The sequence below is a fragment of the Cetorhinus maximus genome, chromosome 18 (genome assembly GCF_964194155.1).
Source record: "Cetorhinus maximus chromosome 18, sCetMax3.hap1.1, whole genome shotgun sequence".
Classification (NCBI taxonomy): Eukaryota; Metazoa; Chordata; class Chondrichthyes; order Lamniformes; family Cetorhinidae; genus Cetorhinus; species Cetorhinus maximus.
This window is the reverse complement of record NC_135896.1, coordinates 74425512-74442845: the sequence shown is the minus strand read 5'-3', so window position 1 is coordinate 74442845 and position 17334 is coordinate 74425512. Positions and strand designations below refer to the sequence as shown.

General features: G+C 46.4%; 1 protein-coding gene across 2 annotated transcripts in view; it reads right to left on the bottom strand.

Moving 5' to 3' along the window:
• The window catches only part of galnt16 (UDP-N-acetyl-alpha-D-galactosamine:polypeptide N-acetylgalactosaminyltransferase 16), a 195788-nt gene that overhangs the window by 86123 nt on the left and 92331 nt on the right, over positions 1-17334 (bottom strand). For both annotated transcript variants that reach the window (XM_078562984.1, XM_078562983.1), the window contains exons 7-8: positions 16690-16777; positions 4376-4460 (exon numbers count right to left, since the gene is read on the bottom strand). In XM_078562984.1, the coding sequence (XP_078419110.1) occupies positions 4376-4460; positions 16690-16777 (173 nt within the window). The remainder of the gene's footprint in view (positions 1-4375; positions 4461-16689; positions 16778-17334) is intronic.

Sequence of the window (17334 nt, the reverse complement as noted above, 5' to 3'; positions counted from 1 at the left end):
CTGCACGCCAACCTAAAAGTTCTGCCCCAGTGCCCGCTTCACACTGGCTGGCTGTTAATTTGCCAGCCAGCGTGAAATCGCGGTCAGGAGCTGATCATGGTCAGCGGTCTGTTCCCCGGCCGCGGCTGCTCCTGGGCCTGCTGGTCACGCTTTCATACCAACCTAAAAATCCCGCCCACAGAAAATTGACAAAGGAGGCCATTTGCCACTTGTGCCCATGCTGATCGGTGAAGAGCTACCCAACCTAATTCCAAAAGAATTTTCTGTTTTTGTTTTTTATTTCAGACTTTCCACGTCATTGTCTTTTAAAAAAAAACTATTTATTTGATAATATATAGAGCTGAGCTACATAAAACCAGCTCTGTGGCCACAACAGGATGGAGTCCGGTTTCAACCTGTGTCCAGCTTCTGTTTACATGTAGGGGAGAACAGGCTGGGGTGATGTCGGGCGGGCATCCCGACGTCACCGCGGGTCATTTAGATTTTCAGTTCGGTGGGCACGCAGCCGGCCTGCTGAACTGTCAAAGGCCTATTAAGGCCATTTAACTACAATTAAAATAATTAACGGAGCTGACCGTTCAACCTTAAGGTTGGCGGGCAGGCGAAAAGCCCAGGCGGCCTTTGCATTTTTCATGGAACCTCATCCACGGGCGGGATCAGGTTCCATGAATGATTTTACATTTTCTCAAAAAATTTTATCGAAATTAATGCACATGCCTCAGTTCACGTGACAGATTCACATGAGGGCACATGTCATAAAAATTTTTTCAACACTTTACTGAACTGTTAAAACTTAAAACTAATCTCCCTGAGGCATTCCCGACTCAGGGAACTCCCCCCCCCGCCCCCCACCGCCTGCACAGAGAGCGCTCAGCGCTTCTGGGTGAGCGTCATGCTGGATGGGCCTTAATTGGCCCGCTCACGTAAAATGGCAGCGCAGACCTGATCGGGGGCACCAATCGGGCCCGCGCCCACCCCCACAGAACCCCCCCCCCGATGGGGGGAAAATTCTACCCATAGTATGTTAAATTGACTTGTAAGCAAGGTACTGCAATAGTCATGTGTGATCTTGATCTACATATAGATTGGGTGAATTCGATTGGCAAAGGTAGCCTAGAAGATGAGTGTATTCAGGACAATTTCTTACAGCCAACCAGGGAGCAGACTATACTAGGGTTGGTAATGTGCAGTGGGACAGAATTAATTAATGACTTCAAAGTAAAGGAGCCTTGAGGCAACAGTGATCATATCATGATAGAAGTTCACATTCAGTTTGGGTCTAAGACATGGGTTTTAAACTTAAATAAAGGCAATTGCAAGGATATGAAGACAGAGTTGGCCAAAGTGAACAGGAAAATTAAGTTAAAAGATATAACAGTAGAGAAGCTGGGGTAGACATTTAAAGAGATACTTCATAACACTCAGAAAAGATACATTCCAGTGAGAAAGAAAGATTCAAGGAGAAGGACTCACCATCCGCGGCTAACTAAAGAGACTAAAGACAGTGTCAAATTGAAAGAAAAAGCGTACAAATCTGCAAAGATTAGTGGTAGATTTTAAAAACCAAAAAAGAATGACTAATAAAAAGTAAGCAGGGAAAAAGTATGAGAAAAAACTAGCTAGAAATATAAAAATGATAGTAAGAGTTTCTACAAGTATTTAAAAAGGAAATGAATAACTAAAACGAACGTTGGTCCTCCAGAGAGCGAGTCTGGGTAATTAATAATGGAAAACAAGGAAAAGGCGAAAGCATTGAACAGGTATTTTGTGTTGGTCTTTAGCGTAGGAAATACTTGGAAAAGAAGAGATAAAAGGGAGGGAGGAACTTACAACAAGCACAATCGCCAGGGAAAAAGTACTGGGAAAACTATTAGAGCTGAAGGCTGACAAGTCCCAGGAACTGGTGGCCTGAATCCTGGGGTCTTAAAAGAAGTGGCTGCAGAAATAATAGATACATTGATTGTGATCTTCCAAAATTCCCTAGATACTGAAAAGGTCCAATGGGTTGAAAAATCTCTCTAGAAATCCCTCGAAGTGAGGATGCTTGTCACGGAGCCCATGACAAGAGCTTGCACATGGTCTTTTAACATGGAGATAGTACCACACAGCTCCAGCTATGAAAACTCTGCTCTTACCACCTTCTATAGGCATATCAGAAGGATTTACAGGTTGATAATCAACCTACTCGGCTACACCACACATGCACCTTCCGTGGCCATCAAGTTCTGGGGTGGGACTCAAACCCAGAGCTTCTGGCTCAGAGGTAGGGATGTTATCCATTGCACCACAAGACCTCCCAGCCAATTGGAAAATAGCTAATGTAATACCTCTTTACAAGAAAGGAGGGAGACAGAAATCAGGAAACTATAGGCCAGTTACCCTAACATCTGTCATAGGGAAAATGCTAGAATCCATTATTAAGGAGGCAATAGCAGAGCATTTAGAAAATCATAATGCAATCAGGCAGAGTCAATATGGTTTTGTGAAAGGGAAATTGTGTTTGACTAATTTATTAAAGTTCTTTGAGGAAGAAACAAGCAACATGGATAAAGTGCTATGGTGTACTTGGATTTCAATAAGGTCCCACATCAAAAGCTACTACACAAGATAAGAGTTCATGGTGTAGGGGGAAACATATTAGCATGGCTAGAGGATTGGTTAGCTAAAAACAAGCAGAGATTAGGGATAAATGCGTCATTTTTGGTTTGAGGAGTGCCACAGGGATCAGTGCTGGGGCCTCAACTATTCACAATCTACATCAATGACTTGGACATAGGGACCAAATGTATGGTTGCTAAATTTGTAGATGACACATAGATAGGTCGGAAAGTAAGTTGTCAAGAGGAAATAAGAGTCTACAGGAGGATATAGGTAGATTAAGTGATTGGGCAAAAATTTGACAGATGGAGTATAATGTGAACTTCTCCACTTTGGCAGGAAGAATAGAAAAGCAAAATATTATTTAAATGGAGATAAACTGCAGAACTCTGTGGTACAGAGGGATCTGGGTGTCCTGGTACATGAATCGCAAAAAAAATCACAAAATCACAAAAAATCAATGCAGGTGCAGCAAGTGAATAGGAAAGCAAATGGAGTGTTGTTGATCATTGCAAGTTTAGGTCTCCTTACTTAAGAAAGGATAATATTGCATTAGAAGCAGTTCAGAGGAGGTTCATTCAACTGATTCTTGGTATGAAGGGGTTATCTTACAAGAAAAGTTTGAACAGATTGGGCCTATACCCAATGGAGCTTAGAAGAATGAGAAGTGATCTTATTGAAACATATAACTCATCATATTGAAACACAGAGTGGATGCTGAGAAGATGTTTCCACTTAGGGGCAAGACTAGAAGTGGGGAAACATTTAGGATGGAGGAGGAGGAGAAACTTTTTCTCTGAGGATCTTTAGCCTGTGGAATTTGCTTCCTCAAAGCTGGGTTATTGAATATATTCAAAGCTAAGTTAGATTCTTGATTGACAAGGGAGTCCAGTGTTATGAAGGGAAGACAGGAAAGTGGAGTTCAGGCCATATTCAGAACAGCCATGATCGTATCAAATGGCATAGCAGGCTGAAGGGGCCAAACAGTTTAATTCCTATGTTCATATGTAAAGGTTCGAACCTCAGTATCTGCATGACACCCCCATACTGGATTACAGCCCTAGTGTCACTCCAACTTGGGGAGTTCCCAGGAGTGAAATAAATTCATAATTCAAGATGCATCACGTTAAATAAACAATTCTTCCTTTAGTCAACTGGAATGCCAACAGTGTGTTCTGTGGAGGTGGGTTAGGAATGTTGGCTCTAAGAGGGTTGCTGGTATCCACTGAGCCAAAGCCCAGCATTAGGCAGGATGATATGGAGGATTTCAGAATCAGTTCATGTTCCAGAACATGCCCTGGGTTCCAGAACTAGTCCCAGGTTCCAGGACATCCTGGGTCCCAAAGCAAGCCCTAGGTTCCAGTGCAAACTCCAGGCTCTAGAGCAAGCCTCAAGTTCCAAAACCAGTTGAGCTCCAGAGCCAGTTCCAGGTTCTAGAACATTCTTGGGTCACTTGCAATTATTTTAACATTTGGTAATGGTATAAAATAGGCAATATTGAATTGGTCGCCTATCAGACGCCACTCCTGATTATCATTTGCCAATCATACATCATGGTTTGTTTTTCTTTTAGGTGAAGTCAGCTGAGGGTAAATTGTGCGAGGTGTATAAGGTGTGGTCAGTTTGATATTGTCTGGTTTAAACCATTGGCCCCAGTTAAAATTACTGTGTGCCAGCCAAAAACGAGACCACTGATTTCAGTCCATGACATTCATTTGACCAACTAATATCAACAACATTGGACCAAGCTTTGCCAATTCTCCCACCCAGTGCTTACCGTATTGATTTAGTTGGGTCCGATCGTACCATCTTCTGTTCAATAGGCATTTGCTCCCATTTAAAATGCAAACTCCAGTCAAATCCTACAGGGGGAGGGAGGGGAAACAACAAGATTAACAAGAGGGAAACCAAACTGAGAGATTGCAAGAAGTGTGCTGAAATTACATCACCAGATATACATAAATGAGGGAGACCAGTCAGTCCAGCCCTTAGCTCAACCACCCAGAAGTTTACATGTCCCTCTTCATGTCATTTTGTTAATTCATTGATGGAATATGAGCATTGCTGGTAAGGCCAGCATTTGTTACCCATCCCTAATTGCCCTTGAGAAGGTGGTGGTGAGCCACCTTCTTGAACCACTGCAGACCATGTGGTGTAAGTACAGCCACAGTGCTGTTAGGGAGGGAGTTCCAGGATTTTGATCCAATGACAGTGAAGGAACGGTGACATAGTTCCAAGTCAGGATGGTGGTGGCGGTGTTCCCATGCGTCTGCTACCCTTGTTTTTCTAGTCATGAGTATATACCTTGAATTAATACAAGGTTTTCTCCTCCCCAGCAGATCATCACATGCCCCACAATCACTCTTTCAACTCAAAGTACCTGAGGTCACAGGGGAAATCAAGAGACACATGTGTCTTGTCAAATGTGGAGACACTCCTTGGTTAAATCTGGCATATACTTAAATTGCCTTGTGTTTCTTGAATTTAACAAAACACAGCAGTTCCCACATGCGGAGGAATGAGACAGTCACCTTGAACATTCCCATTCTCTCATCCTGCTTCATGTTTCCAGTATCATGGTGCTGCCTTTGAAATAAGGGATTAATCCAACACCACGTCTAACCAGATTAGCAAAATGTAAAAAGATTCGCTGCAGTATAGCTCCAGGAGATAAGAATAGGGGAGGCCATTCAGCCCCTCATGCCCTTTTTTCTTTATTCTTTCACAGGATCTGGGCATCGCTGGCAAAGCCAACATTTGTTGCCCATCCTTAATTGTCCTTGAGCTGATTGGCTTGCTAGGCCATTTCAGAGGGCAGGTAAGAGTCAACCACATTGCTGTGGATCTGGAGTCACAGATAGATCTCCTTCCCAAAAGGACATTAGTGAACCAGATGGGTTTCTACAACAATCGACAATAGTTTCATGGTCACCATTACTGAGACTACCCTTCAATTCCAGATTTATTAATTGAATTCAAATCCCACCAGCTGCCATGGTGGGAACCAAACCCATGTCCACGGAGCATTAGCCTGGGCCTCTGGATTACCATTTCAGTGACATAACCACTATGCCACCATCTCCCCCATTTACCTGTTCCGCCATAGAATCCGATCATATCTAATCCGTATCACAACTTTAGCTGCCCACCTTGGTTCTGCAACCTAACAAGAATCTATCAATATCAGTCTGAAATTTTCAATTGACCCAGACTTACAACCCTTTGGAAGAGAGAGTTCCAGATTTCCTCCACCCTTTGGATGAAGAAGTGCTCCCCAACATCACCTCTGAACGTCCTAGCTCTAATTTTAAGGCTATGTTCCTTCGTTCTGGACTCTGTCACCAGAGGAAATTGTTTCTCTCAGTCTCTCCTATCAACTCCTTTAGTCACCTTAAACACTTCAGTTAGATCACTCCTTAAATATAGCCTCACAATGCTTGGTCCTCACACCCAGAGCCTCAGACTGCACCCAGGCGTGACGTGAAGTTCAAAACATTTATCCCTGGATTGCCAACTTTCCCAAACTTTCATGTTTTAAATTCTTTTCAGTGGTGGCAGAGCTTGCAGCTCTAACATTAAAATTCTTCCAATACGACTGTGAGGAGCACCCAAGGAACTCTTTGTTTTCCCTGACTAAAGGAAGCAATGCAGAGCCAGCAGTATAACTGGGATGTGCTGATTCTGCATTGCAATAAACAGATGACGATCTCAAACCGGGTTTACAGTAAAGCAAAAGTAAGTTAGAAGTTACCCATGGTTCCGGGAGTGGATGAGATGTATCCAAGGATATGAAGGAAGTGGGCGTGGAAATTGCAGAGGCACTGGCAATAATCTTTTAATATTCCCTGCACTCAGGGGAGGTGCTAGAGAACTGGAGAACTGCAAACATTACGCACTTGTTCAAAAATGCTTGTAAAGATCTGCCCTCCAATTACAGACCAATCAGTTTAACTTTGGTGGTGGGGAAACTTCTAGAAATAATTATTCGGAATAAAATTAATAGTCACATGAAAAAATACGGATTGATTCAGAAGAGTCAGCATGGATTTATTAAAGGAAAATCGTGTCTAACTAACTTGCTGGAGTTTTTTGAAGAGGTAACAGAGATGGTTGATGGAGGCAAGGCTGTTGATGTGGTGTATATAGACTTCCAAAAGGTGTTCGATACAGTGCCACACAACAGACTTGTGAGGAAAGTTATAGGTCATGGAGTAAAAGGGATAGTAGCAACGTGGATACAAAATTGGCTGAGGGATAAGAAACAGAGAGTAACGATTAATGGGTATTTTTCGGGCTGGAAGGTTTGTAGTGGAGTTCCCCAGGGGTCGGTATTGGGACCCTTGCTTTTCCTGATATATATAAATGATCTAGATCTTGGTGCGCAGGGGACAATTTCAAAGTTTGCGGACGACTCAAAACTTGGGACAATTGTAAACTGTGAGGAGGACAGTGCAGAACTTCAAAAAGACATTGACACATTGGTGGAGTGGGCAGATAGGTGGCAGATGAAGTTCAATGTGGAGAAGTGTGAGGTGATAACTTTGGTACAAAGAGCATGGAGAGACAGTATAAAAGATACTATTCTAAAGAGTGTGCAGGAGCTGAGAGACCTGGGTGTATATGTACATAAGTCATTAAAGGTGGCAGGACAGGTAGAGAGAGCTGTTACTAAAGCATACAGTATTCTAGGCTTCATTAATAGGGGCATAGAGTACAAGAGCAGGGAAGTTATGATGAATTTATATGACACTTGTTAGACCTCAGCTGGAGTATTATGTACAGTTCTGAGCGCCACATTATAGGAAGGATGTGGACACATTAGAGAGAATGCAGAAGAGGTTTATGGGAATGATTCCAGGGATGAGACACTTCAGTTATGAGAAAAGATTGGAGAAGTTGGGACTGTTTTCCTTGGAGAGGAGAAGGCTGAGAGGAGGCTTGATAGAAATTTTCAAAATCATGAGGGGTCTGGACAGAGTAGATAGGGAGAAACTGTTCCTGCTCGTAAATGGACCGAGAACCAGAGGGAACATTTTTAAATGTTTTCCAAAAGAAGCAAATGTGAAGTGAGAAAAAACATTTTCACACATTAGTTAGGGTTTGGAATGCACTGCCTGGAAGTATGGTGGAGGTGGGTTCAATTTAAGCATTCACGATGGCATTGGATGATTATCTAAATAGAAACAACGTGCAGGGTTATGGGGAAAAGGGAGGAGATTGGCACCAAGTTAAAATGCTCAAAGAGCCGGTGCAGACACGATGGGCCAAATGGCATCCTTCTACACTGTAACAATTCTGTGATAACACTCTCTCCTCTGAGTCAGCTGGTCAGGGGTTCAAGTCCCACTCCAGAGATGTCAACACATTATCTAGGCTGACACTCCATTGTAATACTGAAGGTGTGCTACACTGTCAGAGGTGCTGCCTTTCTGATAATGCATTAAACTGAAGCTCTGTCTGCTCTCTCAGGGGAATGCAAAAGAGCCCATTGCACTATTTCATTTTTTTTTTGAAAAATATACTTTATTCATAAAATATCTGGAAGAACATTCCAAATCATTTCAAAATCACAATCACAAAAGTACAATCAGATTCAACTTTTACACATGGATCACAAGGTGCATCAATACAATCAATGAATATTACAATCATTTCAATATGGCCAATGCAGACAATCAGACAATGGTATTGGAGTTATCAACATACATCATGTTGCAGTCTGAGGTGCTTCAATACAATTATAATACAATTAGTATTCAATGCAGACATTCATTTTGAGCTGTACAGCCCGAGGAGCTCTCAGCAGTTCCCAGCCCCTCAGTGCACTATGGCAGAAAGGTCTTAGACAGCGACCTTTCCCCATTGAGCCTTTGCAGCGGCTGCCCCAAGCTTTAGTGCGTCCCTCAGCACGTAGTCCTGCACCTTGGAATTTGCCAGTCTGCAACCCTCGGTCGGGGACAACTTTTTGCGCTGGAAGACCAACAAGTTTCGGGCAGACCAAAGAGCGTCTTTCACCGAGTTGATCATCCTCCAGCTGCAGCTGATGTTTGTCTTGGTGTGTGTCCCTGGGAACAGCCCGTAGAGCACAGAGTCCTGTGTCACAGAACTGCTCAGGGTGAACTTCGACAGAAACCACTGCATCTCTCTCCAGACCTTCTTTGCAAAGGCACAATCCACAAGGAGGTGAACAACGGTCTCATCCCCACCACAGCCACCTCGAGAGCAACGTGCAGAGGGGGTGAGACTCCTGGGTGTTGGAAGGATCTGACGGGGAGGGTCTTTCTCACCACCAGCCAAGCTACATCTTGGTGTTTGTTGGAAAGTTCTGGCGATGAGGCATTCTGCCAAATGACTTTGACAGTCTGCTCGGGGAACCATCCCACAGGATCCACCCTCTCCTTTTCCTGCAGGGCCTCTAAGACATTACGTGCCAACCACTGCCTGATGGACTTGTGGTCAAAGGTGTTTCTCTGCGTAAATTTTTCCACGAGGGACAGGTGGTACGGCACGGTCCAACTACTTGGAGCGTTCCGCGGCAGCGTGGCCAGACCCATCTTTCGCAACACCGGGGACAGGTAGAACCTCAGCACATAGTGATACTTGGTGTTTGTGTACCAAGGGTCTACGCACAGCTTGATGCAGCCGCACACAAAGGCGGCCATCAGTCTGAGGGCGATGTTGGGCACATTTTTCCCCCCTTATCTAGAGGCTTGTACATGGGAGAGCCTGGACAAACCGCTAACTCCTGACGAACTAACTAAGGCCCTTGAGTCCTTCGAGAAGAGTAAAACTCCCGGAAGCGACGGCTTGCCGGTGGAGTTGTATTCAGCTCTTGTACATCGCGTCCCTGCGGACACGATCCATTTTCGACCTCCAGATAAAGCGGAAGATTGCTCGGGTGATCGCCATCGCGCAGGAGTGTGGAATGGGCCAGACCTGCGCCACGTACAGCAACAACGAGAGTGCCTCACACCTGATGACCAGATTCTTACCCGCAACGGAGAGGGGGCGTCGCTCCCACATGCCCAGTTTTCTTTTCACCATAGACACTCGCTCCTTCCCGTTTCTAACACATGCCCCGGTCCCTCCGAACCATATCCTCAGCACCTTCAGGCCGTCAGCCCTGACGGTGAAGGGGACAAAGGATCGGTCAGCCCAGTTCCCAAAGAACATGGCCTCACTCTTCCCACGATTTACCTTGGCTCCTGAGGCCAGTTCGAACTGGTCGACAGCGGATCCGAGCAGAAGACGGTGACATCGTCCATGTACAGGGAGGCTTTGACCTGAGTGCCTCCACTGCCTGGGATCGTCACTCCTCTTATGCCCGAATCCTTCCTGATGGACTCAGCAAAGGGTTCTATGCAACAAACAAACAAACAGGACTGGGGAGAGAGGGCAGCCCTGCCTGACTCCAGATTTAATAGGAAAGCTAACTGATTCCCACCCATTGATTGAGACTGAGCTACTGATGTTAGTGTAGAGCAGTTGGATCCAATTGCAAATTCCCTCCCCAAACCCCATTTTGGAGAGCACATCCACCATGTAGGTGTGCGATATTCTGTCAAAGGCCTTCTCCTGATCCAGGCTGATGAGGCAGGTATCCACACCCCTGTTCTGTACATAGGCAATCGTATCCCTGAGCAGCGCGAGGCTGTCAGAGATCTTCCTGCCCGGCACAGTGCAGGTCTGGTCAGGGTGGATCACCAATTCCAGAGCGGATTTGACCCGATTGGCGATGACCTTGGACAGAATCTTATAGTCCACATTCAACAGTGAAACGGGTCGCCAATTTCTAATTTCCTCCCTTTCCCCCTTGTGCTTGTAGATGAGGGTGATAATGCCTTTCCTCATGGATTCTGACATACTGCCGGCCAGGAGCATACTCTCGTACACTTCTAACAGGTCTGGGCCGATCCAGTCCCACAGAGCCGAATACAACTCTGCCGGCAAGCCGTCGCTTCCGGGAGTTTTACTCTTCTCGAAGGACTCAAGGGCCTTAGTCAGTTCGTCAGGAGTTAGCGGTTTGTCCAGGCTCTCCCATGTACTGTTGTCTAAGACCTCCGTGATAAAGGACAGGAAGGACTGGGAGGCCGTGCTGTCTGTGGGCTTCACGTCATAAAATCCGACATAAAAGGATTTGCGGATCCTCAAAATTTCGGACTGCGATGACTTTACTGAGCCGTCTTCTTCCTTCAGGCTGCTGATCACAGAGCTCTCTCTGTGTACCTTTTGGAAGAAGAAACGTGAGCACGTCTCATCCTGCTCCACGGAGCGGACTCTGGAACGGAAGATGATCTTGGAGGCCTCCGAGGCAAAGAGCGAGGTTTGCTGGCTCTTCACCTCTTGGAGTTCCTCCTTGACATCGACCCCCATCGACCGCAGCCGGAGCAGATTCTGCATGTTTTTCTGGAGTCGGGACATTTCCCTCTGTTCCTTTCTAGCTTTCTGGGCGCCTTTGAGGATGAAAAACCTCTTGATGTTTCCCTTGATCGCTTCCCACCAGTGTGTCAGGGACTCAAAGAGGGGTTTCACGGTTCTCCAACCTTTGTAATCCCTCTTGAGCTCCTCAATGCTCTCTGGGGTCAGCAGTTGCACGTTTAGCTTCCATGCCCCCCTGCCAACCCTCTGGTCTTCCTCTAAGTGACAGTCAGCCAGTAGGAGGCAGTGGTCAGAGAAGAACACCGCTTGACGTCGGTGCATCTGACTGCGAATGCACGGGACACAAACAGGAAGTCTATCCTGGAATGGATGGACCCGTCTGGCCGCGACCAGGTGTATCTACGCTGTGCTCCATCTGCAGGGTTGCTGAAGACGTCGTGCAGCTTGGCATCCTTTACTGTTTCCATCAGGGATCTGGACGTAGCGTCCAATCTGCTGTCGGCCCTGCCAGATCGTCCAGCCGCATCGATGATGCAGTTGAAGTCGCCGCACAGAATGACCGGCCTGGAGGTCGCCAGCAGCAGTGGGAGCTGCTGAAAAACCGCCAGCCACTCGGCCCCTTGTGACGGGGCGTACACGTTAATTAACCAGAGTGGAGCGTTCTTGTACATTACGTCTGCTACGAGGAGGCGCCCGCCCACCACCTCCTTAACCTCGGAGACGGTGAAGTTGCCTCCCCGCAGCAGAATACCCAGGCCAGAGGAACGAGTGTCGTTTCCGCCCGACCAGATCGATGGCCCATGGGGCCACCATTGTGACCATTGCCTGTAGGAGCTGAGGTGCGGTATCGCACACTCCTGCAGAAACAACAGGTCAGCTTTGACCTTGGCAAGGTAGTCCAAAGTCGCAACACATCGCGTAGTAGATTTAATGCTACGCACATTTATGGATACAATCTTTACACCCATTTTAAAGCATTTAGTCTCTTACCAAACCTGTTGCCTCTGAGTGTCCAAAACCTTTGGTCTGCTCCTGCATACCCATAGTGTTCACAAATTGCCTCACTTTGGATGGGCTGAGGAAACTGTCCTGAACCTCCCCATTGGCAGTGTTCTGCTCAGGTGGCATCTGGGGGTTCGTGTAGAGAACGGGATTTGAACTGTCCTCTGTTGGAGAAGCTTCTCCAATCCTCTCCCCCTCTGGGGCGTTGCTGCTCCCGGCTTCCCGGAGCTGGGGTGCGCTGAGCGCCTCACTGCTCCCAGATTCCTGGGGCTGGGGTGCGCTGGCCTCTTCGGGTTCTGGGCAAAGTTGGGGTGCGCTGGTCTCCTCATTGTCTCCAATGTTCTGGAGCTCGGGTGTCTCGTCCTCCAACTCCCTAGAGCTTTGCTGTTTCTTCTGTAGGTGCCACCCTTGCACTTCTTCGTCCGAAGAGCAGCTGCCCTTGTCATCCGTGTCGGATGGGAGATGCCTCTTGCCACTTGTCTGGGAAGTGGCTTGGTCCCTTCTTAGCTCCTTCTTCCTTTTGGCTCTCTTCACCAGCTGCCACTCCCCCTGCTGATTTTCCGCTGCTTCCTCCTCCTCCATTGATTCGCTCTCCTGAGGAGTGGGAGGTTCAGGGGGCAGTGCTGTTGATTGGCTGTCTGCTGCCTCAATCTTTTCCTCCACCTTGTCTCTCTCTGTGTCCTCCTTTGTCCCGTTGTTCTCACTGGGGGCCATGGTGGTTGGAGGGTTGCAAGTGTCCTTGGTAGTAGTGACATGAAGCATTTCCTCTGCTTCCCCCTCGTTGGCTTTGGCTGCCTGTGCATAAGTGAGGCAGCATTTGGGCCAGGTCCTGTAGAGGTGACCTGCCTCGCCGCACAGGTTGCAGCACTTAGTCTGTTTGCAGTCCTTTGTCTGGTGCCCTTCCTGTTTGCAGTTCTTGCAGAGGGCGGCGCTGCAGTTGGCCACCACATGACCAGACTTGCCGCATGAGCGACAAAGTTTGGGTTGCCCAGCATAGACAAGGTCGCCACGGCTTCCCCCGATAGCGAAGCTGGAAGGAGGGTGGAAGATGGCTCCCTTACCATCGGTCTTGAGCGTGACCTTAACCTGGCGTTTGCATGTCCAAATCCCGAAGGCGTCTCTAACCTCGGTGCAGCTCCCAACCTTGGCGATGTACCTGGCGAGGAAGGTGAACACGTTGGCGACAGGGACGTAGGGGTTGTAGAGATGCACCGTCACCACCCGGTCCCATTGCAACGGCAGAGCAAAGAGCGGCTCCACTGTCAGGATCTTCATCTCCGGCTGGTCTCTCTTCTCCTCGAGCACCTTCAGGAACTTGACGCAAGCTGCCACAAGCTTGAAAGTCACGTCGAAACATCGAGCGCTGGGGAAGTCTTGCAGGGAGTAGATCTCCTCCGCTTCAAATCCACACACCTTCAACAGGACCTGCTTGATGAAGAAGGCCCAATCCACAGGTGCTCCTCCTTCGCTGTCTTTCACTGTCACCCAGATGGTGTTAGGTACCCCATGGTATGGGGCTCGACTGGTTATAGCCATCGCTTCACGACTACACTTGATCTTAGCCAAAAGGCCAAGAAGCGATTAGAAGCACTATTTCATAGAAGAGCAGGAGAGTTCTAGCCAGTATTTATCCTTCATCCAACATCACAAAAACAGATTACCTGATCATTAATCACATTACTGTTGTGGGAGCTTGCTGCGTGTAAATTGGTTTCCTACAATACAACAGTGACTACACTTCAAAAGATGCTTCACTGACTGTAAAGCACTTTGGAAGTCCTTAAGTTGTGAAAGGTGCTATATAAATGCAAGTCTCTCTATTTATTTCTGACAGGTTTATATGATAGGGCACCTCTCTATACTTTTCACCATTAATTTACTTGGACACACTTGTTTTAAAATACTCTCTTTTCAAATCTCTTGGCCAAATTGTGTCCTCGTCTTGTGCATGATCATTTATTGAGTTTAGTCCCCCCAGCCTCTCCATCAACCAAATGACCCAAGAATGCATCTTCATTGTCCTGGCAGTCAATTCAAGTGAGGTGATAATGCAGCCAAGTCTTGCCTTGTCCTTGCTAAACATCCAGTTCCCAGCTGGGGTTACTGGACACCAACTAGCAACAGCAGCTCAGACTTCCATCCTTGCTTTCCCTTGCCCAGGATAAAATAAAACCAACTAAAGCTCCTACTGTCTGGTCAGGAATGGAACAGGTACAGCTCAAAGCTGCAGTTTGGAGTGTCCAAAACATTTTATCTTTGGTAGTTTGAGTACACATTTATATAGTGCCTTTCATGGCCTCTTGATGGTTCAAAGTGCCTCATAGCCAACGGAATGCTTCTGATGTGTATTCACTGTTGTAATGTTTAGAAATGCAGCAGCCGAAATGACCCATGATGATGATTGTGATGTTGGCTAATTGATAAATATTGGGCAGGATACCGGTGAGAACTCTTCCCCCCAACCCCCATTCCCCACTTCTTTGAATAGTACTGTGGGATCTTTTATGTCCACCTTGAGAGTGCAGACATCTCATCTGAAAGACAACACCTTCTACAGTGCAGCACTGCCTAAGCACAGCACTGGTGTGTCAGTCTGGATTATGTGCCCAAGACTCTGGAATGGGACTTGAAAGCACAACCGTCTGACTCAGGGGCTAGAGTACTACCCACTGAGCCATGGCTAACAGTCGTGGCCATATATAATCTTCCAATCCATGAACACATTCAACTGCAGCTGTCTCGAGGTTCAGGTACTCACAGATTTTACCATTCTGATGCACCAGTGAACTCACAGTGATAATCAAAAAAAAACAGGCCTTCTCAAACCTCCAATTAACAAAATTCAAACAGGAGAAACAAACAAATGAGGAATATAAACCTGGACTTCATAGGCTGAACTGACTGGGCTCCCACGTGGTCACTTTGTACACCCCTGGGAATGATCTCGCTAAGACTTTTTAAAAGCTGGCAGCAGCAACAACAACAAAAATATTGCCAGTCTCCATATTCCTCTCCCTTCCCATTGTAATTTAGTGATTTACGTCATTCAGTGTTTATGGAATATTCTCTGGAGTGGCTGCCAGAAGTGACAGCACAATGATTGAATGCTGTGGAGGAAAGTGAGTTCAAGTCAAGCAAATGCCCCAGAACTTAACTTTAAACTACAACAGAACAGCTTGAGTTTATATAGCTTCTTTAATGTAGTTCAACGGTCCAAAGCCACAGGAGGGTGATCAGACAAAAGTTGACACTAAGTGACAGGTGATGAAAAGCTTGGTCAAAGGGGTAGGCTTTAAGAGCATCTTAAAGGAGAAAAGCGAGGTTGAGAGGTTTAGGGAGGGAATTCCAGAGCTTAGAATCTCGGTAGCTGAAAGCATGGCCATCAATGGCGGAGCAATTAAAATTGAGGATGCACAAGATACAAGAATCGGAAGGGCACAGATCTCGGAGTGTTGAAAAGCTGGAGGAGTTACACAGAGAAGGGTGTTCAGGGATGTAGGTCAGTGAGCACGGGATGATGGTGCGAGCTAGAAGATGGGCAGCTGAGGTATCGATGAGCTCAGCTTTATGGAGGGCGGAACAATGTTTCTGCACCAATCAGAGCAGCTAAACAACACCAATCCACAGAGCCCCAAAGTGACCCAGATGTAACCCCAGCAGCCCTGCCTTTTTTTGTTCATTTTCTTACAGGTTAACAATCTCAGGCCATACACAGGCAGCTGGTTTCAATCGAAAGACCCCTTTGAAAAAAATGTACCCACAACTCTCTGAGAGGAATGGCAAGTTACCAGGTGTAGGTAATTGACAAAAATGTTGCTTTGCAACAGGACTTTGACAGGTAACATATATTTTATTCTAATTCTCAGAATTTATCTTTGAAAATTCAATGCTTCTGATTCTTCCACTCAAAGTTCCAAAGCTTGAGACAATCCCTCCACAACACTTGTCCTGCTTCCTGACTCCAGGAACTAGAGGTCGAGACTCATCGCACTGCTCTCCTCTCTAACCTCATCCCTTCTATCAAACTCACTTCTCACCCTCTTGTGCTCCTCTCATTCAGCTCCCGACACCTTAGCTATCTCCCATGGTCCCATTGCTGGCTACTTGGTTAGTGCCTCCTCTGTTCCCCTTTCTTTCAAAACCAATGGCATCAGCCTTCCGAGGTTTAAAAAGATTCAACAGCCTAGGTGGACAGAAACTATTACCTCTGGTGGAACAGCTCAGAAAATTAGAGCTGAGCCATTCAGGAGTGAAAACAGGAAGCACTTCCTCACACAAGGAGTAGTGGGAATCTGGAACAGTCTCCCTCAAGAGGCTGTGGATGCTGGGGGTCAACTGAAGACTGAGAGCAATAGATTTTTAGTGAGTAAGAGTATCAAAGAGGACCAAAGGGTAGGTAAATGGGTTGGAGGTACAGATCATCCATGATCTAAATGAAAGGCAGTGCAGGCTTGTGAAAGGGGCTATATGAATGCACAGGTTTAAATTAACTCTTAAATATAAAAGTCTCTTCAAATAAATGAAGTGTTAGGACTATTGCTATTACAATGGCTGCAATCAGAGTTTGGGTCCAGAATAAAACCCAGAACAAAGCAAGCCAATCACAATTTCTCACTCAATCTAGGCTCAGGCCTAGTGTTTTCTGCCTTGATTTCTTGAACGCGTTTTTAAAACAAACAATGACAGTCCAAAGCTTCAGTGTATACCTACCTCCTCTCAGATCAGCAGATGCAGCCAGATAAGCAAAGTTGTCCAGGCTTATGACGTCAATGATGGGACTCGCCACACGAGTGTAATCCTGGAGGGTGGGGAAGAGAAGATGGCTGCAGTCAGCATCGAGGAACTACATTCATATAGCAGGGAAAAGGAACATATTCACAGGGTCCCTCTGATACAAGAAAGCACCTGCACTTAGGAGCACTTCATCACCTCCTCAGACCCCAAGCATTTTACAATCAATGGGTTAATCTTTGAAGCACCATTACTTCTTTCAGCTGACATAACCAATCAGTGCACAACCAGGTCCCATAGGCAACAGCTGAATGAATAATCAGATAGTCCATACCGGTTGAAGGAGAAATGTTGATCAAGAAATCAGGCAAACTCCTTGTTCTCCCTCAAGTAATGCCATGGCATCTTTTACAATCACCTGACAGAGCACATTGCCTCAGAAATGCATTGTAGTTGTCGTGGCTCTGATAGTACCCACCCCGAGTCAGAAGGTCCAGGGTCCATGCCTCCATCCAGAGACTTGAGTACATTATCCAAGTTGACACCCCTAATACAGCTCTGAGGGAGTGCTGCACTGCTGGAGGTGCTGTCTTTCGGATGAGACATTAAACCAAGCCCCCATCT